The 26683-nt window shown below is 48.7% G+C and overlaps 1 protein-coding gene across 2 annotated transcripts in view; it reads left to right on the top strand.

Annotated features, from left to right (window-relative positions):
• The window catches only part of PSD2 (pleckstrin and Sec7 domain containing 2), a 45503-nt gene extending 19934 nt beyond the window's left edge, over positions 1–25569 (top strand). The window contains exons 6-15 of one of the 2 annotated variants that reach the window (XM_059825447.1): positions 574–632; positions 2840–2842; positions 8149–8238; positions 9421–9464; positions 13265–13455; positions 14635–14705; positions 21184–21341; positions 22412–22556; positions 23631–23774; positions 25363–25569. In XM_059825447.1, the coding sequence (XP_059681430.1) occupies positions 574–632; positions 2840–2842; positions 8149–8238; positions 9421–9464; positions 13265–13455; positions 14635–14705; positions 21184–21341; positions 22412–22556; positions 23631–23774; positions 25363–25569 (1112 nt within the window). The remainder of the gene's footprint in view (positions 1–573; positions 633–2839; positions 2843–8148; positions 8239–9420; positions 9465–13264; positions 13456–14634; positions 14706–21183; positions 21342–22411; positions 22557–23630; positions 23775–25362) is intronic. The other variant, XM_059825446.1, reaches the window with a different exon arrangement.
• Positions 25570–26683: the final 1114 nt, after the last annotated feature.

Consider the following 26683-nt stretch of genomic DNA (forward strand, 5'->3'; position numbering starts at 1 on the left):
TTTGAAATAGCAGCAAGCCACCAGGCTACCTGGTACAGAAGAGGGTGCTGTGCTGTCTCAAATGGAAGGAAAACTTCATGTGAGATTTATTAAGCCAGAGAGCCAAAAATGGTGCACTCATTTGTAGTAATAATGTTTGTTGAACAACTCAAGAGCTTACAGGCTGCCCGGGAATGACGGCTAAAGACCTCAGGACAAACCCCTGAGGTGACTGTGATCAACTAGGGTGAAACTAGCTCTGTTTGCCAGGGTCTCTGCCCCGTTCTGCATTGGCATGGGCACAAAATGGATACGGAGGAAGACTCAGTGGCAAGTCTGGTCTTTAGAAAGCCGTTGACAAAACTGCTTTAAAGTCAATTACTTGGTGATCATTTCAGGAAAAGGTAAAGTTTGAAGAAAAAGAGGCTTTTTTTTTTTTTTAAACTGTCTTGCGCAGTTGAAAAAAACACGTATTCTTTAAGGTCCCCAGACATGGCAGCTTGTTTTTGCAACGGGTGGGCTGCCAAAACAGCAAACATTGAAACCGCATGGGAAGGGGAGTAATCATAGCTGTCTGACTGTTGTGTGTTTCAGATGGGATTCATACGCTCACGTGTGCCCTGATGCTGCTAAATACAGACCTTCACGGCCATGTAAGTAGTACTTGGAGATGCATCCTTTCCATCTTCCTTCCCAGTATAGAGGTCTGTCCCTTTATGCAGGATGTATTGCTGGAAAATTGAGATAGGTTGGCAGAGAGTACTCTGACCAGCCCCAGGGGGAATTTTGGGTGCCAGGCCCAGACCTGGGGACAGTCCTCTTAGTGTCACTCCACACTCAAGCCAAAGGCGTGTCTCCTTCTGACATCAGTTATCTTATACAGGCACAGGCAATGCAGCTTTCTTCCCAGGACCTGTTGCATACGTCAGCCCTGTCCCAGGAGCTCTCATGGAGAGGTCTTCACCACCAGTCTCTGTGGAGCTGGCAAAGAGCAGCACCGATTCTGCTGCTATTTATTGTGGTGCAGACACCTGAGGCTTCCCTCAGTCCAGAAACTGCTGCAAGGGAGTCAGTGGTTTCATACAGGTCTAGATTTGATCTTTCCTTCCAAAACACAAAGTAGGTCCCAGCTGTTCCTTTTCCCCAAGATGTGACAGACAGACACTGGAGAGTTTTGTATCAGAGGCCTCTGGACAAAGAGCAGGGTGAGTGGAGCTCAGTGCCCAAAGGTGTGGTTGGAAAACAGCAGAGGCTGTTAAGAAGATCTCTCACCACCTTTTAGAGGCTCTTTCAGGTGGCATAGGTTGGATTTGTTCCTAAAAGGTCAACGAGAGTGTAGAGAGGAGAGCAGAGCGGGAGGAAAAATAACTGCAGAGGGGAGATGGGACTGGGCATAGGGGACAGTGCTGTGACATTGTGTATCCTTGGAGACCCCTGCCATAGCGTACATCTGGGAGTATGCATGGACTCTGCGCCCTGCTCAGTGCTGTGGAAGGCTGTAGGCACCGTTGACCCAGATCTCCTCCCTGCTGTTCAGCCTTATGGTGCAGGCATAGAGCATGGCTGTGAGCCCCAGGAGGCTGTGCCCCCTTTACAGCAGTAGAGGGGCTCCTCAAGTCTCAGGTGGCTGAAGTACCTTCTTTCATAGCTCCTCTGAGTGCTCAGACCTGGAGCCACAGACTCCCCAGAACTTGTGTGAAGATGGAGGGGGCATGGGGGGATGGTTTCTTACAGTAGCCTGTGCATGTGAAACCCACACACCCTTTTTTTGCCCCACAATCCCATGATATCCAAGCTGTATCATCAGAGTCCTCTTCTGCCTCCAGCTGGTAACAATTTGTTGTACATCTGCAGGGACTTGCCCTGATTTTCTCTTCATTAGCCTGTTAATGAGGGGACAGTAGGCCATAACCTAGCTCTTTTTTTGCACACTGGTTTATAATCACCTTTGAGAGGAGCCTTTTTCTGTGGGGGTGGGAAGAGGACACTACATGAGTGCTCTTCACCTATGATGGCAAAGATGCAAAGGCCACCAGCTTCACCGGTGCCATCCTGACAGTCCACCTGGGAGACCCTCCCTGTCATTACAGCACAGATACTGCCTTCATGACAGTGGAAAGGTTCAAACACAGCAGTCCGTGAAGGGACTTGCTGGTCAGCAAAAGCATCCTTTCCAGATGTGCACTGTGGCTTGCACCAAGCTGGCTACAGCTGCTGCAGCCTCATCCTTTGGGGAACAGGCAGCCTATGACCAATGTTACACTGGCCACTGGGTCCATTCCCACCCACATGGTTGCCAGTAACATGTCTAGGCAAAGTGTCTCTGCACACAGTGGGATAGCAGCAGGGACGGCTTCTGGGAGAGTCCTATGCAGCATTCATCCTTCAGCCGAAATGGTTGGTGCCAAGGAAGTATTTTCATCAAAGCATTTCCTGCAACAGCAAAAGCAGCATTGTGGCAGAAGACAAACTATGCAACTTCACTCAAAAATAATCTTATTTTGTCTAGTTTTTTAAATTAAAAAAAAAAAACAAAACAAAAACAAAAATATGTCTCTGGGAAGATAGAAATTACTGAAAAGGCCAAAAAATCCCTAAACCTCCAAAACCTTACCATTTCTATTTTTCATTGACAAGCTAGCTTAGAGGCCTTGTAAGAAGAAATTATCTCATGCTATCTAGGCAAAGAAAAAATAGGTTTCTTTGACCAGGTGTAGCAATGCCTGAGCTTTTCTTTGAAAAATCTTCTCTTTATTTTTCCATATGTGTAACATTAATTTCTTCTTCTCCTTCTCCTCCTTTTTTTTTTTCTTCCTTCTGCTCCTGGAACCTCTCTTTCTGCTCTTTAACCCTTTACCAGGTGGTAAGTGCAGTCATTCTAGTGTTTTGCTTTAAAGCACTGGCATTTGACTTGGTTTTTTCTGTGTTTAAAAAAAAAAATAATTTTGTTTGTCTGGATTCCTAAGTGGTTGTGCAGTGTCCTTCACTACTTAGCAACCCATTAGCAGCTGATATGCATCACATGAAGTTGTTCTTGTGTAAAGAAACCTCCATAAACTGCAGTGTACCTGGGATTGTGTGACTTGATCTCTCACCCCTTTTGGTTAAAGATGCTGTCATGGTATTGCATATCGCTTTTAATTTTATTTCCTTTTTTAATATTGTGTGTGTGTTTCAGTGTTTTACTGTGCATTGCCATGGAGTGGGAAATTCCTTTGGTTAGGAAAGGGTGGTTGATGTGTCTCTGTAAAGGGGCAGTTCTCTACAGCAGTGTCTCTAGAATGGGCTAGTTCACCATTCCAGCAGTGACCATCACCTATAGAGTCCAGGCTTAAAAGTAATGAGACTGGTTTTAAAACATGAGATTTGCACCTGGCCACGCTGGAGTTTTGCCTTAGTACTGTTGATTTTCTACCACAAGTGCACTCAGACCCTGTTTCCAAACTGTCCAGAAAACTTACTGTCTTTAAAATGAGACACTCCATTTTCATAGAATCATCTGGAGTTGGTGTTTAAAAGCCAGCAGTCACCAACAAACATTACAAGCCTTGTAGTATAATCCAGGTTGTTGCAACTCTCTACCTTGCTCTGCTGGTGCTGTTTGAGCTCCAGGAGACCTTAGGACAAAGTAAGTACTCCTCTGCTCCATCTCTGCCCCTTGGAGACAGACGTTTGGACGTCTCCTTTCCAACCGTCAGTGTTATCTCTCCTTGCTCAGAACTGCTGGCCATGGAAGGACAGTGACAAATCAATATCTATGCATCACCAGCACTCATGGGTGCATTTTGCTACTTCAGCAAAGCCCAGCTTCTGGAGTCACATTGTAATGTGACAAGCTTTAGCAGGCCAGCAGCTCTCATGGCTACTGAACAAAGCTTGAAATGAGATCCCTGGCAGCTCCTAACTCCACATGTCCATTGCTATTAATCTTACAAAGCCTGTGATATTCTCCTTAAGCCAAGCTTATGGTTTGGTGTTAGCAATATTGCTGTGTTAGTAGCACTGGGAGAGCTGAAGAGCTCTGACATACAAGCAGCCGCTGGTGTCACCTGCAGAGTGACACCAGTCTGCCCACAGCAGCTTTGTGTGGCCCAGGGGTCATTGGTACCCAAAGTTTGCAGATTTGTTCCCTGCAGCGGGGTGATTTTGTTTCTGCAGCCTAGAAGATATCCACTACCAGATCCCTTGGTCCAGGCAGACCAATAACCCTCACTTGATGCTGAAGCATATATGTAGTTGTTTGGTTGGTTTTTTTCCCCTGAAGATGAGTATTTGGGAGAGGTCAAAAGCAGGGCCTGTTAGGGGCATGATGCTCACGCTGGGGAGCTCACAGGAGATGTACTCTAGTCACCACTTTGTAGCTGAGGTGTTTCATGCCTGGGCCCTCCAGCCCAGAAGCTCAAGTGGTTTAACACCTCACAGAGGGAGTGCTGGGGAGAGCACCCTACATAGCCACCCTTCACGGCTTCTGGTCCCCAGGAACCTGCATCTCCTCCTGGGCCTTTCACGTAGCACCTGCTTTTCCCACTGAGCACCCAGTTCCATACTCACCTGCCCAGCCTCCCATGCTGGGACTTGGCAGCAGCCAAGGAATGCCAGGCTACAGCCCAGAGTCTTCTGGAGGTGGATAGAGCCATACTGGACACTTCAGGAGATGGTCTGCAATCATCTTGGGTGAGTCAGCTCAGCAGCAGATGACTGAGGCCCAGAGGAGGCAAGAACCCAACTGTAAACAGGGGAGTTACACTGGGTTGAAACAATGGGATGGCAGGATCAGCTCTGTCTACACATCATTGGCTCAGTCTTATCCTTCCTAATTTATTCTTATGCACTCTAACCACTGTCGTGCACCTTGTCTCTGCATCTCTCCATTCTCATGCACTGTCTGCACCCATCCACCTCTATCTACTCCCATACTGTTTCTACCCATTCATCTAACTATCCATCCCTTCTCATGTATTTAATCCACTGTTCGCTCACTCACTTTCTGTCCAAGCACACCATGGTGCTAGCTGATTGTCTGACAGTGATTTCTCATGCTTTGCTGCATGGCCTGGAGCAAGCAAAGATGGGATGAAGTTCTTTTCTGCCAGGGGGATATATCAGGAATAGTAGCTACGTGTGGCTGTGAAGCAGCCTTGCTGGCTTGTTCTAATGCTGGTAAGTGACTCATGCACCACAAAAAAGCAAAATGCCCCCATCTGTGTGGCTGGCCAGAAATGAAGATGCATCTCCCTACCCAGAGGTCCCAGTTCAGCAAGGGACATGGAACATCTGAACACTGAGCTTTGAGCTGTGCAGATACATTCCACTGAAGATTATGTCCACATGTGATGATCTTGCTGAATCAGCAAGATGGCCTACTGCCAAGAAAGCACCCCACTGCACTCTCATAGTGGCCCTTTCCAGAGTTGTTCCTGGGATTCCCCATATTTGCTAAATATTGTTGCAGTGTGCAAAAGCTCAGGCAGTCCCGGGTGCTGGTGCCATCATTGATAATGAGGCACTTGTGATCACAGAACTGTTTCTTTGCAAGTGTTGATCAAGTGAAGCTGCAAAGTCCGTGTCCTGGAGCAATTTTGTGTTTTCTCTATTCAGCTGGTGTTGATTTGAAGGCACTTGCAGGGCTTTGTATTTGAGTGGCTGGCTCCAGCCTATTTCTCAAAGCAGCAAGCTGAAGTGTCAAGATATTGTTGACTTGAGGCTGTATTGCATCTGAGCCACCCCAGCATCCTGTGCGCAATCCTACTGACAGCCAGGCTGAATCCTGCCCCTGACTCTGCAGTGCTTCAACAACCTTGTCCAACAAGCTGATTCACAGCATTAGCATCCTTGCTGGAGCTTTCTCATCACCTCTTCTGGTTGTCAGAGAAAGGGTATGTTTTCATCCTTCTCGATTGCTCAGCAATTAGCTGCTTTTCCACAGTGTGGCTGCTGTCTCAGCTTGAGCTCAGAGATCTTCTTGCGCAAGAGAAAGAGACAGATCACAGAATAAAAAAGAAGCCATACCCTGGGATTAATATATGCCCTGGACACAATACTTGAGAAACTCCAAGAAGGGCCTGCGAGGCTGGTAACTTGTGCCGCTTTATCTCACTGTACCGACTCACTTCCTAAGATGTGTTGGCCTCTGCATGCATTGCTGGATCTCTGCAGGCAGAAAGACCTGGGCTGTGCACTCTGCTTTCCTGCCTCAAGGCAGGGGTAGAAGTAGTCACCTTCTCTCTGTGCAAAGTAATTTTGTGCCTCAAGGTCTCAGGCAACATACCTACCTCACCTCCAAAGTCCCTCCATCGTGGAGGTTTGTTACTGCATTTTTATGCACCTTCTCACCCTCCTTCCTTTCTCCATCCACACGCCATTGTGCTGCTGGCTTTTTTTTTTTTTTTTTGGTTGTAATTCACCAGCCAGCAAGTACACAAATCTCTCTTCCTTCTGCTGAAAAAGCCTAGCATCTCTGCAGGTTTCCCCGCAGCTCTTCTGCAGCTAGCGTACCCACTGAGCACTAGCTGGCAGTAGCCTCTAGCTATGGGGTCCAGTTATGGGCATCAGCTGTGGGGCTCCCCTGTGAGAAAGCAAAGACGGCTGAGCCTCGTGCCTCGTGTTGTGCCGCACCGTGTCCCCAGGCACTGCAGATTTGTAACAGTGCTTTACTCCTCTTTTTCTTGATCTCTCAAGGGTGCCAGCTCATCTAGAGCTGGCACCAACAGGAGGCATAATTAAGAGTATCAGACAGAGCTGTTCAAAGGCAGCGCCGGCTCCCTGTGTAGCCAAAGAGTACGTCTGAACACACAGATGGCTGGGGGGGGTGGTGGATTGTGGGCTAATCACAAGGCCTCACTCTTTGCTGATGCTTTCACTTGGGGAGAAGCCTCCAGGTCATCTATTGCGCATATTTGTGGGCAGGGGTTTCTGGTGTCAGTCTCTTCCAAGAGGTTATTTTCTTGCACAGAGAATACATCTTGCCCTGCAGGGCACCTCCTATATCATCTGCTGCAGCTTCACCCCCTCCCAGTGACCCAGTGAGGCCCTTCTTCTTCCTCACTGAGTCCCTAAGCAGGGTCCTGGCTCTGCTGTTCTTGGCCATCCTCCCAGGTCCTCCTGGATGGCCATCCTGTTGATACCTTGATGCCAAGCCCACCCAGCATCAGGATGCTGCTGGGATCCTTAGGACCACTGGTGGCAGCTCATGCTCTCCTCTCACTAACTCCATTGTCCACTCCATGTGATGTCACCACGGGGTTTGTCCTTGGGAACTTCACTCCAGGGTGTGAAGGCTGCAATATGACATGGCAATGGAGACACCTGTCTTTCCTTTGTGGTATGGGGCTCCTTTTTCTGAACCCTACAATTCCCATTGACTCCTCCACACCTCTGCTCCAGTCCTTTGGAGAGGTAGGATTGCAGGGGGAGGCTTGGAAAAAGGCTGTCTGCTGCCTACCTCCAGCCCCTAGACCCTTGCGGGCTGCGAAAGTGACTCACCTGGCTATGGAAAGGGGTAAAGGGTTTGGGAAGACAGATGCCACAGACTGATATCAGGGATTCCAGATGACCTGGCAGCATCAGCACCAAACAGTCTTGGCATCAGTTGGTGATGAGTGTGTTTCAGGTTGCGAGATTCTTCCAGTGTATGTGTATTGCCCTCACATGCCACAGCACTCAAGTTCACGGAGTACCAGTAGCTGGATCATCTCTCTTCCTAATGGCAATCAAAAATAACAGTTTCCATGAAGGATGAGTCATTGCCCAATGCTGTCTGTCTTCAGATGCTGACACTGCATGCTCACACACAGCAGGCTTGGAGACCCATCCAAGCGTTGCTATTTCAAGGCAGTCTGAGTGCTTGTTTTGAGACACAGACCCTGTACCAGAACCAACATGGAGACCAGAGGGGAGATCACTTAGAAAATTTGGAGCAAGAGCTGGAGAGGTTATTTTCAGGTGTTTTATCTCCACCATTAAAAAAGAGGTAATCTGAAATGTTTGACTGCTGGCATGAGCAAATAAAGCAAAGAGCCCAGTAGAAAATCAGAGCAGAAGACCTTTCAGCTTTGAGCTCTTGGGGCAAACCCAGGCTTCACCACTAGATATAAAATTGTTCTTTAAAAGACACTCTGATTAAAGTCAAAACTCTCCAGAAGTTTAATGAGCTGCTTCTTTGCCTTACAGAATATTGGCAAAAAGATGTCGTGTCAACAGTTCATAGCAAACCTGGATGGGCTGAACGATGGGAAGGACTTTGCAAAGGATTTGCTGAAGGTAACGTGATATAAATAGGCAGTGGGATACTGTCATTATTATTTTAGTGCCACTTAGTCCTGCTGGGACACTCTGAACCCTTGAATCAGCATTTTATAGGGCACAATTGTTTCATTAGAAGAATTGTAACCCACATGGATAGCTTCTGCTAACTTGCAGTGAGCCACCAGAGGTCTATTCCCTGGTGGTGTTTTATCCACATTTGTGGCATATCTGCTCTCAGAGCACACCAGGGGTCCCTCTTCCCCACAGTAGCTCTGTGATGCACCAGACAATGCACAGAACAAGGTACCTCCCACACCCAAATATGACCATCTGGCAATGATACTTTTCACTGCCTTCACTTCCATGTAATTAGATGTAGTGCTCCAACACAACTAGTTCAGTACCGTGGGATACTGATTAAACACCCCAAAGTGAGTATTTTCTCCTTCCACGTGGTTTAACACCACCACTGTTGTCTGCACCTGCTGCAGGTCCAGCAATCTGACCTGGATTTTGCTGTATGGAAGGAGGTTGAAATGACCAGTGACACATCAGGGGTGTCACATCGTGCTTTAGACAGCACCTCTGCCTCCCAGCAGACCTCACCCTACCCCACCCCTAAGTATGGTCCTACCCCACCCCTAAGTATGGTCAGGGCCATCTCAACATTCTGCTTTCCTAGCCCATACCTGCTTCTTTCTCAGTGTCCCAGGGAAGCCACTGGAATTTTGCACAGGAGGAACTGGAAAAGCTGATTCCCAAGGTCATTCATCCCTTCCCTGCCTCTCAGGGCAGCGTTCAAGCCTCCACTGTCCCTTTCTCCTAGTCAAGACACTGGAGGTGTCTTGGCATACCCCAGAATCTTCTACCATTTTTGTGTAGGCCAGAATTCACTCAGGACTAGGCGCAGCACCCAGAATTAGTAAAAAATGTCCGTCGTATACAGGCTCCTGAGCAAGGCTGGCTGCCAGACCGCTCTGCTGCTGACACGTCCAGTCCAATACCTAGCATGGCACATAGACAAAAAAGGGTCTAGCAGGACAGCAGTTGTTCTGCTCACTGGTGAATACTTCTCCAGGACAGTTCAGCAAGGAAGGTGTCACTCCAAGAACACAGACAGGGTGTGGAAGAGATGGTCTCCACAACCCAGACATGTCTTCCATAAGAGACACAGCTAATACCATGTTCTTTTTTCAGACACTATATAACTCCATCAAGAATGAGAAGCTGGAGTGGGCCATGTAAGTATATGTTAAGCATTTCAGAGCGTGTCTTTCAAAGTAGCTGACAGGTCTTGAGTCATGTTTTCAGCCCCAGAAGCTCCCAGAACATTTCCTGCCAAGCCCTTAAGCACTGAAGTCCCTCCTGTAGGCAAGCTGGGTTTATTTATGGCTTAGACACAAAAGCAGATGGCGAGGTTGGTGCCAGTCTGTGGACACAGGGTCCACAGGCATGATCTAAAGGAAGGGAATGCCCTCTTTGTTTATTATTACACCTGTAAAATGCTGGCCCCTCTCCAGGTGCTTCAGAGGTCTTTGCAGAGGGAGCTCAAGATCTGGGGTTATTTTGGTCACTGAAACTTTCCATCTCTTCCACATAGTTTCTCCTGGAAATAGTGTCAGAGAATCACTCAGGTGGGAAGGGACCTTGCTAGATCTCCAGTCTAGCTTCTTCCTCAAAGTATGGTCAACACTGAATTCAGACCAGGATGCTCAGGGCTTTGTTCCATTTGATCCTGAAAACCTCCAAGGATAGAGAACCCACAGCCCCTCTGGATCCATGAACCAATGCTTAATTATTCTGAGAGTGACATTTTTTTGTTAGCCTTTTGAAATTACTGTTGTTTTGACTTATGCTCACTGTCTTTTGTCCTCCTGCCATGCACCATAGTGAAGAGCCTGGCTTTGTCCCCTGGATAACTGCTTCACACATATTGGAAGGCTGCCGTCTCTTCTCTAGGTTGAAAAAGTCCAGTTCCCTTAGTGACTTCTTACATTCCCCAGGCATCTTGGTGGCCTCTGCTAAACTCTCTCCACCTTGTTGATGCCCTTTCCTGTATCGGGGGCCCAATACTGTTTGCTGTATCAAGATACGATGTAATGAGTGCAGAGTAGAGGAGGATGATCACTTCTCTTAGCCTCCTCACTGTGCTGCTGTTACACAGCCCAGACTGCTCTCTGCCTCTGTTTCTGCCAGGACACACTGGCTGGCTCCTGTTCATCCTGCTGTTCACCAGGAGCCCCAGGACCTTTTCTGCAGAGCTGTTCTCCAGCCAGTCAGCCCTGGCTGACCCTTCTGCAGGACCACTCCACCCCAGTGCAGTACTGGGGTGCTGCATTTACTGTGGCTCCTGTCCCCCTGAGCGGTGGCCCTGTACCACTGATTTTTATGTCATCCACAAATTCGATGAGATGCACTCTGTCTCCTCCTCCAGATCATTATTCATTACCCTGAAACAAGTCTGGGAACAGCCAGCATGGTGGCCTCCCTGACAGGTTTACACAGCACCTTCCTCAGCCCTTCTTCCCCTGCTCTGCTACCCACCCCCTGCCCAGAGCACAGGCCAGGACCCTCAGTGAGGGGTGCGCTCTTCTCCCCAGCCCCAATGCCTCCCCACCACTGCTATGGGGAAGACCATGACAGACCTGGGGACTTAAGCTAACACAGTGGACATCTCTCTCCCCTCCCCTCCCCTCCCCTCCCCTCCCCTCCCCTCCCCTCCCCTCCCCTCCCCTCCCCTCCCCATCTTTCTTCTCTCTCCCCCCTTCCCCCTTCCCCCTTCCCCCTTCCCCCTTCCCCCTTCCCCCTTCCCCCTTCCCCCTTCCCCCTTCCCCCTTCCCCCTTCCCCCTTCCCCCTTCCCCCTTCCCCCTTCCCCCTTCCCCCTTCCCCCTTCCCCCTTCCCTTCCCTTCCCTTCCCTTCCCTTCCCTTCCCTTCCCTTCCCTTCCCTTCCCTTCCCTTCCCTTCCCTTCCCTTCCCTTCTCCTCCTTAGCCTCAGACCTCTCTTGTCTCCAGAAGGTCGTGGGACTGAGCACGACTTTCTGGGCCATTAGCTCCATCACCCGCTCTTCTCATACTGTCCTGGCCAGAAAAGTGTCTGGAGACGGTTTGATCCCACCTGCCTTCCCAGCTACCTGTGTCAAGCTTTGCAGAGCAGGAGCCTCCTTGGCCAGCCATGCCCCGATGGCAGCAGTGCTCGCTGTGGGCCGGTGTCTCCTTCGGGAGGGACACAGCCAGCCGATGGCCCTGGAAGGGCAGTGGCTTTTTAGCGGGTCACGTACCATTGATTTCACTTTAAAAATAATCTTGCGTGGCATCTGTGTGACAGGAAAGCAGCAATGCCAGCTCTGCAGCAGAGGCTGGGTCGGGTGGACGTAGTCACGAGGGGGAGCTCTGTAGCTCCGCAGAAGGTGCTGGTGGGACGGTTTATGTAAGAGGAGTTCAGCAGAAGGGCATCTGCTCGCTGGATGTGGGCAGTGGTTACGCAATGCCTGCTGGAACACGCTCCATGGCTCGCCGCCCCTCGGGGTCCCGCTGCAGCTGTGCACTTCCAGTCAGCAGCACCTAGCCCTGCTCCTGCCCTCCACCCACCCCATTTGTATCCTTGCACCCCCTCATTCACCGCTCACCGGCCTGGGACCTACCTTGCTGCAGGATGTCCTGCTTCGTTGCAGATGGGCAGGCTGCAACATGAGAGACCTCTCAGCTCCTCCGCTGTGGGACAGATGCTCCCTGACGTGGGGTACCTGGTTTTCTTTCAGTGACGTGGCACTGGGTTGTAACCTTGCACAGGCAAGACCCTCTTCTCCCTGCTTGCCTCTGCCTTCTGTCCTTGTCCATCCCAGGGAATGAAATGCCCTTGCTCACAAAGGCCAACCGGGCAGGCAGGTATAGAACCGTCATCCCAGCAGCAAGCAGGACCAGGGGTCCCTCTGGTGCAGCTTGGAGAAGTGAACGCCACTAACTCCCCACCCAGGTGTAGTGTCTGGGCTCTGCCTAAGCCCCAGGACTCCTGGGGGTGCTGAGGGCTGAGAAATCAGCGTTCTCTTCCAAGAGGTATCTGATGCTTTGGCCACCTACTTGCTGCAGGTGGGGAAGTGTGGTATTTTACTGCTCACATCCCAGCTAGTGGATTCATCCGTGGGACACTCTTCAGCTGAGGTTTGGTCCCAATCTAATCTGCAATCTAAGGTGACCGCTCATATCATTTAGACATTGACATGTATCACACAGGGCAGAAATTCCCTGTTTGGTCTCTCTCCTTAATGTCCCAGGGACACTGTGAAATATCACTTCCCATACAAGTTCTAGTTTCTATGCGCCAGAGTAGGTTTTACTGCAAACAGGAAGAGGCAGGCTTGGTGGAGTCAATGGACGCTTCCCTAAGCTGCTCAGCCCTTGCTGTCCAGGTTCCAGGACCAGGAGATCTGTGAGAAGCAGTTTTTGTGGAAATGACCAGCATTTCTCTGCTGGCCCACCCTGAGGACACAAATGGGGAGATGATGTATAACCTATTCCAGGGTTTGTGTTTCCTTGATCAAGCAGCCCATCTCCCTAAAGTCTGCGGAGCTTTTGTTCCTCAGAGATGCAGAAGACATTCCTCAAGCTCCTTCAGTATCTAGGAGGCCCCAGGGGCTGCCTCTCAGAGGTTGAGAAACCTCAGTGATACCTGGTCTTCAGCAAAAGACCTCCTTAAGCTCTGATTTTAGGGCACAGAATTGGAGACTCTCCCTGTGAAATGTTTGTAGTCCTCAGCAATGGTGTGTCTGCAGTTTCCTGGTGTTCAGACAAGTACCCTTTCCCTTACCTGTTTTGAGTAACCTCACACTGGGACAGTTACTTGCCATCCATGCTCCTCCCAGCTGTGTCCAGGTCACCACCATTGGCACACTCTGCGTGTTACAGTCCCTGTGTCTCTTTCATTTTCTTTCTCTGACTAGTCTTGTAATAAATAACTCTCTTTAAAACCAAAGCAGGTAGGGCACACTGTGACCCAACCCACGTGTCCTCCACTCAATCTCTTCTCTGACTTTGTTTCCAAGTGATGAGGACGAGTTGAGGAAATCACTCTCGGAGCTGGTAGATGACAAATTCGGAGCCAGTGCGAAGAAAGTGACAAGGATTGTTGACAGCAGCAACCCCTTCCTGGACATGCCCCAAGCGCTGAATGCAGTCACCTACAAGCACGGTGTCCTCACGCGTAAAACCCATGCAGACATGGATGGGAAGAGAAGTACGTGTTAACGGGACAGGAGGAGATGTGCCCCAGGCAGTACCAGAGCCTTGCCCTAGCCTTCTCCCTGGCTTTCCTGCTAAAGTCATTTCCTCACCGCATCCCTGGGAACACAAGAGAGATCCCCAGATCCATGAGTGCCAGGACACAGGGAAAGGAGGGTATTTGAGGCATTTGTAGACATGGATGTTTTCAGGAGGCCTCAGTCTTCCCTTCTTACTGCCAAGGAACCTAACAGTGCCTGTCCCACACTGATAGACCTGGTCTTCCATCCTGTTCATGGGCATCATCCTGAATCCCACACTCTGAGCAATGGGGTGAGGCTGGTTCCACAGCAGTTGGCCACCCCAGCCCCGACCTTGGGGACAGTCTGGTCTTCAAAGCTTTGTTCCTGTCCATATTCTGCCATGTGCTGGAAACAGCTGCCGTGTGCTGGCTGGGCAAAAGGATGCCTCATAGCTCTCCTGTCAGCATGTGGGATGACAGGAAAGGTAAAGGAAAATATATTTGGGAACTGTTAATGAGCAGAGATTAATGAAACCTTGGATAACCCCTTTTGCTAATTGATATGATTGGCCCAGTCACTGAGCTGATTAAAAGTCTTGAGTAGAGATTACCACCAAAGGCCACCCTTGCTTCTAGCACTTTCTTAAAAGCCCATGCCTGGATGATCAGCTGTCTTGTGGTGATGTAGATGGCTCACCTCACCTCCCGCCCCTCTCCAGCTTCCAGCAAGCTCTCTGTCCCCAAGTCCATGAAGATGGCTGGTGGTAATGCTCTCTCCACAGTGGAACAGAACCTGCCTTATCCAGGGTATGTCTGCCTAACTCATCTGAAGCAGAGGAGCTCAGGGAATGTTTCTGCTCCTCAAGCATTTAGTCCAAAGAACATGAGCCTGGGTTTGGAGGAGCAGAGACTTCCTGCTCATGTCCCCTGGTACCCCTATACCAGCTCATCTCTGTTTTTGACCTGCTTGTGTTCCTGCTGGGAGGCTGCGTCTCCCAGCTCATGTCCCTGCAGACAAGCCACTCATGAGAAGTAGTTTGGAGGTGTATGAGGTCTGGGCATCAGCACATGCCTGTGGTGGGTCAGGAGAAGGGTTGGTTTTGCCAGAAATGTGAAGGTCAAGCAGCACTGGCAGAAGCAGACATGTATAATTAAATGTTCTTCCTTTTTTAGCTCCCAGAGGAAGAAGAGGTTGGAAGAAATTTTATGCTGTGCTTAAAGGGACCATCCTTTATTTACAAAAGGTAACCGTGGTGGACTATCCCATTTGCTGTTTCATGCTGTCTCCAAAGCAGTCATGCTGTCCTAAGCAGGAGACCCAAAGATGCAGGTACAGGTGAATCCATGTCCTAATGCATGCATGGACATCTACAGAGCTCCTCCAGAGACCGGTATATAGAACTGCAGGATGCCATCATCTTCAGTGGTGGTGTTCATGCTAAGGGCACTATTCACAGCCTCAGAAGAGGGCCATACAGGAAGAAGTATGAAAGAGGGAACACTGAGGCAAGATTTCTGCAGAAATGTCTCAGCAAGTAGGAGCTGTTGGGGGGGATGAATGAACATATGATATGGAATAGGTGAAATAGGATTTTGGTGAGACATGCAATAGGAAGCTGAAGAGGTGGAGCATTAGACCAGTTTTATCCTGCCTATTGTTTTATTTGCTGGCATAGATCTGATTATGAGCAGCTTCACTGAGTCTGGTATGGACCATGCTTAAAGTTTCTCTTCTCCTTCAGAACCTTGCTGAGCTGGGTCCTTCCATGGCTTGCCAAGTGACACTTTCTGCCTCTCTTCATCTCTGTTCATTCTGTAGCCACCTCTAGTCGACACAAATATAAATCCCAGGTCCTTATAGGAGGCAAAGTCACCACGGAAGAGCTTCCCTGCATGCTATAGCATTCAGCTCTCTGCCTTTAAAGACACTTGGATGCTAGGAGTATTTCCATGGATAGTCTTTTCTGTGGGAAAATCCAAGGAGCCTGGATAGGGGCTCACTTGAATATCAGTGTGAGCCAGCCAGAGATGCCAAATGTCTGTTCATCATGCAACAGCATAACCCACTGAACTAGGTCTGAACTACCTTAGTAGCACATGCTGTGCAGTAACCCATTGAACTCACCTTGCTGGAACAGCACTCCCTGTGGGTAGATGTTCCTATGTATTGCAGTATTATCTCCAAAGCAATAAGAGTAAACAAACACCGGATTATATAAGAAAGGCAGAAAGATCCTCAGGGCAGCATGGAATTATGACTCATAGCTTGTAGCACACCCCAATGATTCTAGTGTTTTGCCAGATCCTATGGCACATGTCACAAAGCCAACAGAAATCTGGCAGCAACCGGTCATAATTTACAGTATGGGTTGCTCTTATCCAACTGATATTTTTACAGCCTTGCCACTCTCTCCTGCAGCTGAGGGAAGCTGCAGAATACAGGAGAGCCCAGATCTTCTCCAGCCCTCTAAGTGTGGCATTCTTCAAGTCAGTGGCAGTCTTCTTTACATCTCAGTCTCTTGTCTTGTTACAAGTCTCCACATAGAGTTCACCGAAGAGGTCCTCATGCTGACCATGGGTGATGCATGAGGATTTAACTTGTACAGAGCTACCATCAACATTTAATTTTATGACAGTTTTTCTATAGAAAAAAAAAATGCAATTTCATCAAAATCACAGGAACCATTTGGATCTAAATGAACTTTTCACCAAGAACTTCTAGGGCACGTCTCCTGGGATGAATCTCTGAGGGGGTATATATTGGGAATGAAATACTCTTTCAGGACAGAATTTTTTTCTCATGCTGGACCAAAATCCAGTTTACTGAAGATTTTCTTGACTGCTTGGACAGCACTAGAAGGAGCTGTGAAGCCAGCACTGAGTGTCATTGCTGTTGATGGAGCAGAGGGGTTGGGTTTTCTTTGCTGTACAAGGCTAGCAGCAGTAACCATTCAGACTGTTATATTAAGAATGAGATTGATGTGGCAGTTAGAAGACCAATGTTCTTATCTAGATGATCTTCAGGAGCAAATGGTTAAGAGACTGAGGGCTTTCTTTACAGACAAGGACTGAGGAAGGAAACCACCTAAGATTTGACTAGGTTATGAAAGTGTCTGATAAATAACAGCCATGACTGATGTGTAATTAGCAGGAGGGACCGGAATTGCCAAGGGTGCCCCAAGGAAGTACCATTTGGAACAACAAAAATTAACCTGAGGAACGTTTGGGTAAAGGATTTGAGCAAAGAGGGGTTTTGTAGTCATGAGCTGCTGCCAGACTGTATATGGTCCTCTTCAGAGGATTCCTTGGTCTGGGCTTGGCTGTAGACACTGTCTATCAGGCTTGCAGAGACAGGTCAAAAGGGTGAGATCACGAAGACAAAGTCCTTGCCCTGCCACTTCCAAAAATTCCCAGCATCACAACAGAGAGTGGGTAAACATCCACCTGCCCCGTTGATTCTTAGTGCAACTTCTTGCCTATGGGGTGGTTTGCAGAACAAGAGAGTTGCACAATACAGGAAGGAAATGGTGTGCCAGCCTCCCAAGCTCTCAGCAGAAGATGCCTGCAGATAAACATAAGGTAGAACCTGGCTTGTGTGCAAATCACTGGGAAAAGATTTTCTGATGTGAAGATAGAGGAGAAAGTACCTGCTTCCAGACCCACCTGATGCCATGGAGCACAGGTTCAGCTTGTTCCAGTTTTTCGCTCAGACCAAACCAAGGTTCTAGGCTTTAATAGGAAATGCCCATATGTTTAATAGGAAACTCTACTCGATTTGGTTTTGGGGAGCAAGCTGAGTAGAAATAAGAGTGTGAGAGAGAGGGAAGGAGTGGGGGAAGGAGGGCCTGGGGAGATAGATGTATAGAAAGGAGGAATGGCCAGATACAGAGAGAGGTGGACATAAGACAGGCAGAAGAGTGGGTGGGTGGGTGGACAGGTAGAAGTCAGTCTGTTAGAAGCAATTCAGGCAGCAGCCATAAACCTGCTGATGTAGAGATGTCACATGTCATTGACTTGCCAGTGTTAATTGCTGGATTAGCGTGTTCTAGCATAGTCTGCTGAAGCAATTGCTTGATCCCCTAAAGGGATGCAACACAGTCTCGAGGAAGAAATGCAGTCCTGGGAGCAGGGCGCACCTCTCCTGTGCTCTAATCTGCACTGGGCACTGACTCATTCCATGGCCTTTGGCAACTTACTTCACCTCTGTGAAATGGGGATAATAACCCTTAATCACCACACATAGAGGGGTGTTGAGAGGAATGATGGAGAGCTATAAAGCATCAGGTGCTTTTATATAGAAGTACTGAAAAGGGTGCAGGTCTTCCCGCAGGGTCTGCCCTCACAGCCTCCAACCATGAAGGAGTTCACAGCACAGCCCCGAGCCACAGATGCTGCCCATGCAGGCAGGCCCTTGCCGTGGTAGTGCTACTTGGAGCGTATGGACACCATGGAGCACTGCCATGGCCATGGCAGAAGCTAAGCCCAGGCAAGGGGGTGGACGTGCATGTTTAAGCAGAGCCTTTGTGCAGGCAGGAGAGGCACATAAACAGGGAGTCTGTACACCATCAACATTAAAAGCTGAAAGTGAATGAAATTAATTTAGAGGGATTCCAGAACAAAGAGTCCACACCTGGGCTCAATTCCTGCAGAAGATATCCCCAAAACAGACCCTGAAAATTGCTGACCCCTACCATCCGACACCTGAAGAAGCAAGGGAAAAATAAATATATCACCATTCAAGGGCTGGGGTCTAAGGGTAACTGGAATGGTGTGGCACAGCATACCTTGCCCATTTCACAGTGACAAGTACCTGTATGAACGGTGCAGGATACGTAAGACAAATATTCAACAGCTCTGTGATACCAAATTAACCCCTTTTCCAGGAAATGTGTGGCAGGATAACACCATGAAAAAGGTGAGAGTGAGGTCAGCGGTACTATAGCACGGACAAAACATTGCCTGAAGTTCTTCCAAATATGATACTGCTTATGTTTTAGTATAAATCATTTTCTTTGCAATTTAAACCAGAATCCCTTCACTGAAAGTGTCTGTGTTACTATTGTGTTTTTGGACACGTCTTTTCCTCAGCAGCAGTTTGTGCACACACTTACATCAAAGCTCAGAAGGGAGTGAGGCAAAACGTAGAGAAGCTGCTGGAGGCTTCGGAGCAGAGCTGACATGCTTTGCTGAAGGGCAATGGGATTGTTCTCCAGCTGAATGCTACATGGTCTAGCCTACACTATGGTGTAAGTGCTGGGCACTGTGGTGTTTCCAACCGTGTGTGTATGGCATCATACAGCCTTGGAGCTGTTTGCGGAGGGTACCCGTTGAAAAGCACACAGAGGTCTCCCAGCATTGGCAACCGTACATATCATCATGACTACCGCAGCACAGGCATTAAGATGAGCTTTCTGGCAGAGCCGGCCCATGCAGAAGTGAACCTCCAGCACCATGCACTCCTGCAAACGCAGTCTGTTTCCACCAGCAGGGAGGCAGAAGGCAGAGAGAACCTGCTTGATTCAACCTTACACTGATTTACTGGGCCCAGTGTTAGAAAAAGAATATTTGGCTTTTCCTTACACCTACATAGATGCCTCTGAGCCTGAAATCAGTAGAGGCAATACATGATGATACCATTCGAGGTCAAGATCTGCATTAGTCAAACCTGTTTGCAGCCATGGCAGTTTCTCCTTGTCACATGCCATTAAGCCTAGCTATTTGAACTGTATTTTCAGAAAGCTTATCTTGAAATAAGAGATCATGGGCATCACAGTCAGGTTTATTCAGATCCAAAGAGCTTCAGCCTTGGAAAAACATCCAGAATTGGAAGTCTCTCTACAATATATGAGGCCTGAGCAACAATGTCTTCCTTAAGCAGCTATTTCTCTCCAAGTGGAGTAACAAATTAGGTCCTCATAAGGCAAAGCATTTGTTTTTCTTTGTTAAAAGGCTAATAGTCCATTCCTCTGGCTACTGAAATCCCCACTGTGGAAAGGTCATCTATACTGCCCCGCAGTGCAACCCATCTGAATGTCACCCTGAACGCAGGGTGCCTGCAGCACCCACCCCTTCCTCTGCTGGAAAGCCAGGGCTTTTCTTTGGGGTTCACCCTTAACAAGGCAGTTGCGTGAGCCAGGAGCCCATGCAAGGCATTTCTGGGCTCTGGGCCCCATGGCATTTCTTTGCACAAAGCCAAGTATCACATGCCGGTGAACAGAGTATGGCAACCACTCTCCCAGATGGGATGATTGCTTCAAAAAAGGAGGGAAGGAAAGGCTTCAGAAGCTTATTTCCCATCAGGAGTAAAGGTCTGGGTGAGCCACATCCATGGACTGGGGTGTGCTGGTCCCTGGTGCTCTGAGGAGCAACAGAGGGGAGACCTTTCTGATCCTACACCAGAGAACAGCCTTCCTGACCAGGGTTAGCAACCAGAGGACTGTAGCATGGCTTTTCCCTGAACGGCTGGATTTGTACCACCAGGACACGGGAAAAAACCGAACATCTTTTTGCAAATCTGCAGAACAGACCAAGCTCTAGCTTGAAACCTAAGTAAGGGCTGGGACACACAGACCACTACCATCGGACAGAGCCACCTCTGTGCTGACAGATAAGGACAGTCAAGGAAAGCAAAACATAAGAGTGAATTAGTCCGGTAGGTTTGCACTGTAATCAGCAGGGCAAGGCAGGCCCTTCCAGGGACACCCTGTTCTGACATGGCCTCTAACATGGTCGGGGGTGGTGGTTTGTTTTAGCCGGGGCCAGGTTTTCTTACATCCACCTATCCATGTGTGCATCCATCTGTCCATCCATCCATCCCAGCACCTGGCTGGACCAGCTGTTGAGCTGGCAAGGGTGCAGAGTGGGAGGGAGGGTGTCACTTTAAGTGGCCGGGAGCTCAGTCACTGGGAAAGCAAAGGGTAAACACAGGATTGATTGAACTCCTTTTTTTTCTAAAAAGTGCTGTGCCAAGATCATCCTTTCAGAATCCCATGTTCGCTATTTTCTGTCTGTTTATAAAATATATGCATATATAGTTATTGCTACATTCCCTACTTGTGTGAAATTGTCCTTCAATGGAGAAAGTAAAGCAGGAATACAGGGAATGCTGCTGCAATTTGCAAGTGCCATTCTAATGAATTACATGACAGACCATGCCAAAGGGGCACACATACTAAAAACAGACCAAGCATGGTGGGCCATGCTCAATCTCGCAACTGCCCAGCAAGCACCACAGCTGCACGGGGGTGCGCTGGCTGCAGGAGTGCTGCTGTTCCAGGGCTGCCTGAAACAGTGCAAAACCTGAGCCCAGATCCTCTGCCACGCAAAGCTGCAGCAGCAGGACAGGCACTCGCTGATACCTGCCAACAACCAGGAGTTGCATCCCAGCTTGAGCTCTGTGCTGTGTGTGAAGCTCTGCAAAAACGTGGCCCTGTCTTGTGCCTTCCCCCAAAGCCTCAGGCATGTGCTGTGTTAGAGATAACTATTGATAATTATGTTTAAAACTTTCATCTCCTTCTTCACATCTTCCCCGTGAACTTAATAATGGAAGAAGTTGCCAGATGTTAATTATTATCATTATCAGCTCCTAGCATTTACTGTAAAAAGCAGTGCTTTTCCTAGTCTCAGCACTCTGTGATTATAGCACAGAGAGAAAGGCAGGTTCATTAAAGTAGCCTGCAAATGTTAGTGTTGTCATTATCCAATTAACGTTCCTCTTCACAGGATGAATATAAACCTGACAAAGACCTCTCTGAAGTGGATCTGAAAAATGCCATCCGTGTGCACCACGCCTTAGCCACGAAAGCCTCTGACTACAGCAAGAAGTCCAATGTGCTCAAGCTGAAGACAGCTGACTGGAGAGTCTTCCTCTTCCAGGCCCCGTAAGTATCAGCTTTTCCATCAGAACCTGGATGGGCAACCTGACCTCCAGCCACTGCCAGACTCTCCCCGACCCGCTCAGATCAACACACTCATTAGGGGAAAAACCTGGGGGGAGGAAGGTGCTGAGTAGGAGGGCTGAGGGTGAGGTCTGTAGGGCTGGGCAAAGGACTTGCTCATGGGGTCACAGTTTCTACCTGTCACTCTTGGTAGCTGTGTGTCGGTCCTGGAGGTCCTTTCTCATCTGTCACCAAGGTGGGCTGAGAAGGATGGGCTGGGATGTAAAGGGCTGAGTAAAGGGCTCCCCTTACTTCCCCAGTCTGTGGAAGGGAGAAAATCTATATGGTGCATTGAACTAAGGAGCTTATGGTTCCCCTTGTCAGCTTTTGATGGGGAAACTGTCTAAAGCTCATTAAAGAAGTCTCCCCAGCCAGGCTGTATCTTCTTTTCTTCCTTAGTCCATTGCAGAGGAACGTTGCTCTGCTAATAAGTGTCAGTGTGATGGAGTTATCTTCTGTCTGATGTTTTTCTTGTCTCTTGCTGAGATAGGTGACATTGTCTCTAAGGTGGACTGGGATACTAATGTCAAGCTAAAGCTTGACATCTGAATTTGTGCAGTGAAAACCCACTTGAAGGCTGGGGGGAGCAGTGCCTGAACAGATATGATGAGGGACCCTGGCCACTGTCCCACCAATGACACAAAATGAGGGGTCCACCCTGCTCCATGGGACCTCTGTTGTCTGGCTCCCACTCTCCAAAGAGCCGGATATCCTTGGCCTTTGCCACCATGCTACCTCTCCCCAGGGAATGCAGTCAGAGCTGATGAGGAAGGCAGGACTTCCAGGGCTTCAAGATGCAGACAACAGCCCTGAGATCATTAGGGCACTGTAGAGGAGCCAACTAGCCAGTGTTTTCCTCTGTTCACAACCCAGGGTGGCAAAGAAATTGCTTCAAAGCAAGGCCACCGATGGCCCTCCTGAGAGTGGGTGGCTCCAGGGCTGTTCTGAGCTGGCTGGTCCTGGGTCAGGAGCATTTACAGACACCCCCTCTCTTCTTCCCTCCTCCATAACAGAAGTAAGGAAGAAATGCTCTCCTGGATCCTGCGAATCAACCTTGTTGCTGCCATTTTCTCTGCCCCAGCCTTCCCAGCTGCAATCTGCTCCATGAAGAAGTTTTGCCGCCCGCTCCTGCCTTCGTCCATGACCAAGCTGTGCCAGGTAACGTGTGAGAGAAAGAGTGATGGAGGGGTGCCCAGCGCTCAGCCAGCCCTTCAGCACGCAGCTGAAGCTAAGCCTGTCTGCAACTCCCCCAGCTCCTGCCCGATAGACACATTCAGGTGCTCAGGGCAGGAACAGGGGAGTGGAGCGGGTGATTTAGACAGATCATAGCAAATCCCGGCGTCTGGCCAATGCTTCCTTTGCAATGGCTATAAAGCAACCTTATGCACACACACCTGCCTGTATGGCTGTTGATTCTGGCTGGTTTATTGCTCTTTGCCCATCACATCCCAGTGCCTTTCTGTTGCTGTAGTTGAAACAGCTGGTGCTACTGAGCCCAACAGCTGGTTACAGCCCTGGTTTATTTTTTAACATGGCACTCAGAGGTGGCACCCTGTTGTTTCTCAAGCCGAAAAGCCACAGATGAAGGGGGAGTCTGAGTCCCACTCAGTGGGGAAGGTTTCCTGGAGGCATGGTGCACCAGACCATGGCTGCCGAAGGCTCAGTTAACGAAGAGCAATGGGCAGCTGCCATCCAAAGAGAAGCTTTTGTTTGCACTGTCCAGGGAAAGCCCAACTGCCTTAGCTCCTCCAAAAAGTAGGGACACACTGCCACTGTGTCCCAACAAAGGGGACGACAGCCTGAAATGTCAGGGCAGAGACATAGCTCCTATCTGCTGAACCAGATGTGGCCAAATGTTACCTTTCTCAGAGCCCAGATGGGGAGGGTACTTTTATCTCAAAAAAGAGCAGGATGAGCAGCTCTTGGGACACTGCTGGTTCTGCCTGGCTGTTAAAGGATGCAGAGCATTTTGTGTTTATGATGCTAAAGAAGCCCAGGTGCCAGAGTAATCCACTCTTGGCACTTGTGATACATGAGTTTTGATCTTACTCAAATACCTGGGGTTGGGCTGCTCCTTATCAGATGAATTTGCAAATGTACTGCACACCTTTGGCTCCAGCACCATAGCTAAGCTTACGTCCTTGCAGAGACAGATCCCACATCAACAGGCAGGCGGTGCACTTGGGTGTTGGCACTCCTACGTTTTAATACCTGACACGCTTTTCTCGGCAGGAGGAACAGCTGAGGTCTCATGAAAATAAAATGAAGCAGATTGCAGATGAATTAGCAGAGCATAAATTACATCCTGTAGAGAAGAGCCTCAAGTCAAAAGAGGCTGAGGAATACAGACTCAAAGAACATTACCTAATATTTGAGGTAAAGGAACTTTCATCTTTTCTGTGATAAATGATACCTTGGCTGATTGAGGAGAACTAAGAATTCCAGAGTGGATGCTGTGAGCCTGGGAGAGCGTGAAAGGAGAGAGAAGGACGAGGGCTCACAAGCTGGATGGGTGTCTTGGGGCAGCAGCAAGCCTCACTGTTTTGCTCTGAAGCTAAAAAAAGAAATTGCAGACATTTCCTCCCCTCTGTGATTTCTAACCAGAGGAGGGGAAAACTGATGAGAGAATTAAAATCTTCCTTTACTGTGCCGAAAGTTGACATTTCCTCAGGTCCCAAGTAAGAAAGTGGTTCAGTTCTCGGTGTGCATCAGTCTTTTTCAGCAACATTAATAAAAAGCTAAGGGAATCCCTGGGAGAATTAATCTTGTTTTGCTGCAACCATGTCTGTAAATAAAGCCAAACCCAGCATTACAGCTGATTACAGACTCTTTGAGGATGAATGTAGCTGAGTTTAAACTCTCTGCAAAGTCTAAGAAGCATTTAATTGTGGGAGAAATCAGATATTTTGTTCCAGTGAGAGTTGAGCAGAAGGTGTGATTCCTGCCACATAGGTATCAGTGGGAAGGGACTGCTGGAGGCCTCTAGTCCTGCTTCCAGCAGGAGCTTGGATTATTCCCAGTGTTAGCCCAGGCTGAGTGTGTAATTTTGTGGCCGAGTCTCAGAAATCTCCAAGGATGGAAAAGTCCCACCTCCTGCATACCAGGGCTGCACCACCCTTTTGCGTAATGCCCAGCCTGACTCTCCAAAGCCACGGTTTCTGGCTGCTGGTCCCCTTGTCTTTGTACCAACCCTTCAAATAGTTGCTTGCTGCTGCCTCCTGTTTTACAGACATCTTGTTCTGGATGCCTGCAGAGAAGTCTCCATCTAAGCATTTTCTCTAGGCTGACTTTTCAGTCTGCAAGGAGAAGTTGGCACTTCCAGAGCATAATTCATCTCATCTGTCTTATGAGATGTGCTCTAGAAATGCTTGTTTCTTTTTCTCTGTGCTGACAAAGAAGCGAGTGTAGGCCGCCTCTGAGATGTTAGGGGAAAGGATGAGTATTACAAAGTCCGTAAAAAGAGGTCTCATCTAGCCTTGGAATAAAGGTGCCAGGCAGAGAGGAGATGCCTCCCTTTATGCTGTGCTCTGTGAGGAGCAATGGGGGCACAACTCAGCAGTAACAAGTGAATCACTGGATGGAGACAATGGCAAGCAGAAGTATTTGAATCAATCGAGGGGAACTCCTGAATCAGGAAGGAGCAGCTCCGTTGGTCTGGTTTTGCCTCCAGTATCCACCTTATACAATCAGAGTGGCAGTCAAGACCTGTAAGAGCAACTGGAGAGTCTTGCACAACCCTCCCCTTTCTCCTCAACTCTTTCAATGATGGGTTGATCAATCTTTGCAGGCTTTGCATAGACCAGGCATTGTGCTGTTGGTTAAACAGTATTGTTGTGTGTGATTAGTGGGATCCTGACGATATAGGATGGGTTTTCCTGCAGTAGCAGATGGCATTGCCTCTGCTTTCCACGCATACTGTGGTCTGTCCCTGTTCCCAGGGTCTCTGTTCCCTTTTTCCCTGCAGAAAAGCCGCTATGAGACATACATCAACCTGCTGTGCATGAAGATAAAAGTCGGGACAGACGACCTGGAGAGAATTGAAACCAGTTTCTTCAAGGTAGAAGCTGATGACATTGCTTTGCGGAAGACACATTCAAGCCCTTCTTTGAGCCAAGGACACATGTCCATCAGCTGTAAGGTGGAAAAGGACATTTTAGAGCAGAACACTTAACAAGGAACGCATGCACAGGGGGGATGAACCTGCGATGCTTTGCGCTCCTGGACTAGATTGATGAGCACAATTTTACCTAGGAAATTACATGAGCAAAACTGACGACATGTATGACACGGTGATTGCTCTAGTGAAAGAAATCAAAGAAGCTTTAGTTGACACTCTCTGGCAATGCCCTGGCATTTCAGCATCATAGACACAGCATCTCTTCTTCATCTCCAACAGCAGCAGTGGCTTTTCCTTCCCTCCTACCACAGCCTGCACAACAAAGGTATATGCTGGTTCTCCAAGGGCTAGGTTGCTCTTTTCTCCACCAGCCCTCTCTCTCCTCCTCCTTCTCTCCCTGGAGTCCTCACCGGTTCATGTCCACAGTTCCCAGCAATGCAAGAAGCTCAGCCGAGATGATGGTCTGTGGCATGACCAGCGCTCCCAGAGAAGGGCACAGAGTGGCAGGGAGCTCATCCCTCCCCTGAGAGGAGCACCGGTCAGCATGTTGCGATAGGATGGGTGTCATGAGCTAGTCACCGACTGAGCGAGAGATATCTTCAGCACGGCATGTGGGAACATCATCTGCCCACAGCAGTAGAGGCCTGAAGTGCCCTCTGTCTCCTTATCCTTTTTATATATATATATATATATACATATGAATATATATAAATAAATATATATGTATAAGGAAACTTTAATGTGGGTTTTTAACCTCAGTGTGCAAGTGAAGGCAAGCTGCCTGGGGAAGACACTAGGGACCATGGAGGGTCTGACAAGCCCACCAGGATGTTTTAAAAAATGCGGTAGCCTATGTATCTTTTTTTTTTTCTCCTTTTTTTACTCGAATGGAAATCCCACCTGGCTTTGCTGTGAAACATCGCTGTCCTGTTCCTGCTTGTTCAGACAAACTGGCCAAGTGGCTGCTTATTTAGCATCCATGGCATCTGCCACTTTGGGTTCGAGGCACAATTGGACCCGTGCTTCAGATCTAGCTGAACCTTTGTGTGCAGGAACGATTCCACCTGCCCATCAATGTTGTACTTCCTCCATTTTGCGATGCACATGCTATACTCTTTTAAGCGGGGAATTGTGTTTCTGTTCCTTTCTGCTGTCTGTGGTCCAATGA

This window comes from Gavia stellata, chromosome 16, assembly GCF_030936135.1.
Source record: "Gavia stellata isolate bGavSte3 chromosome 16, bGavSte3.hap2, whole genome shotgun sequence".
NCBI classification, from domain to species: Eukaryota; Metazoa; Chordata; class Aves; order Gaviiformes; family Gaviidae; genus Gavia; species Gavia stellata.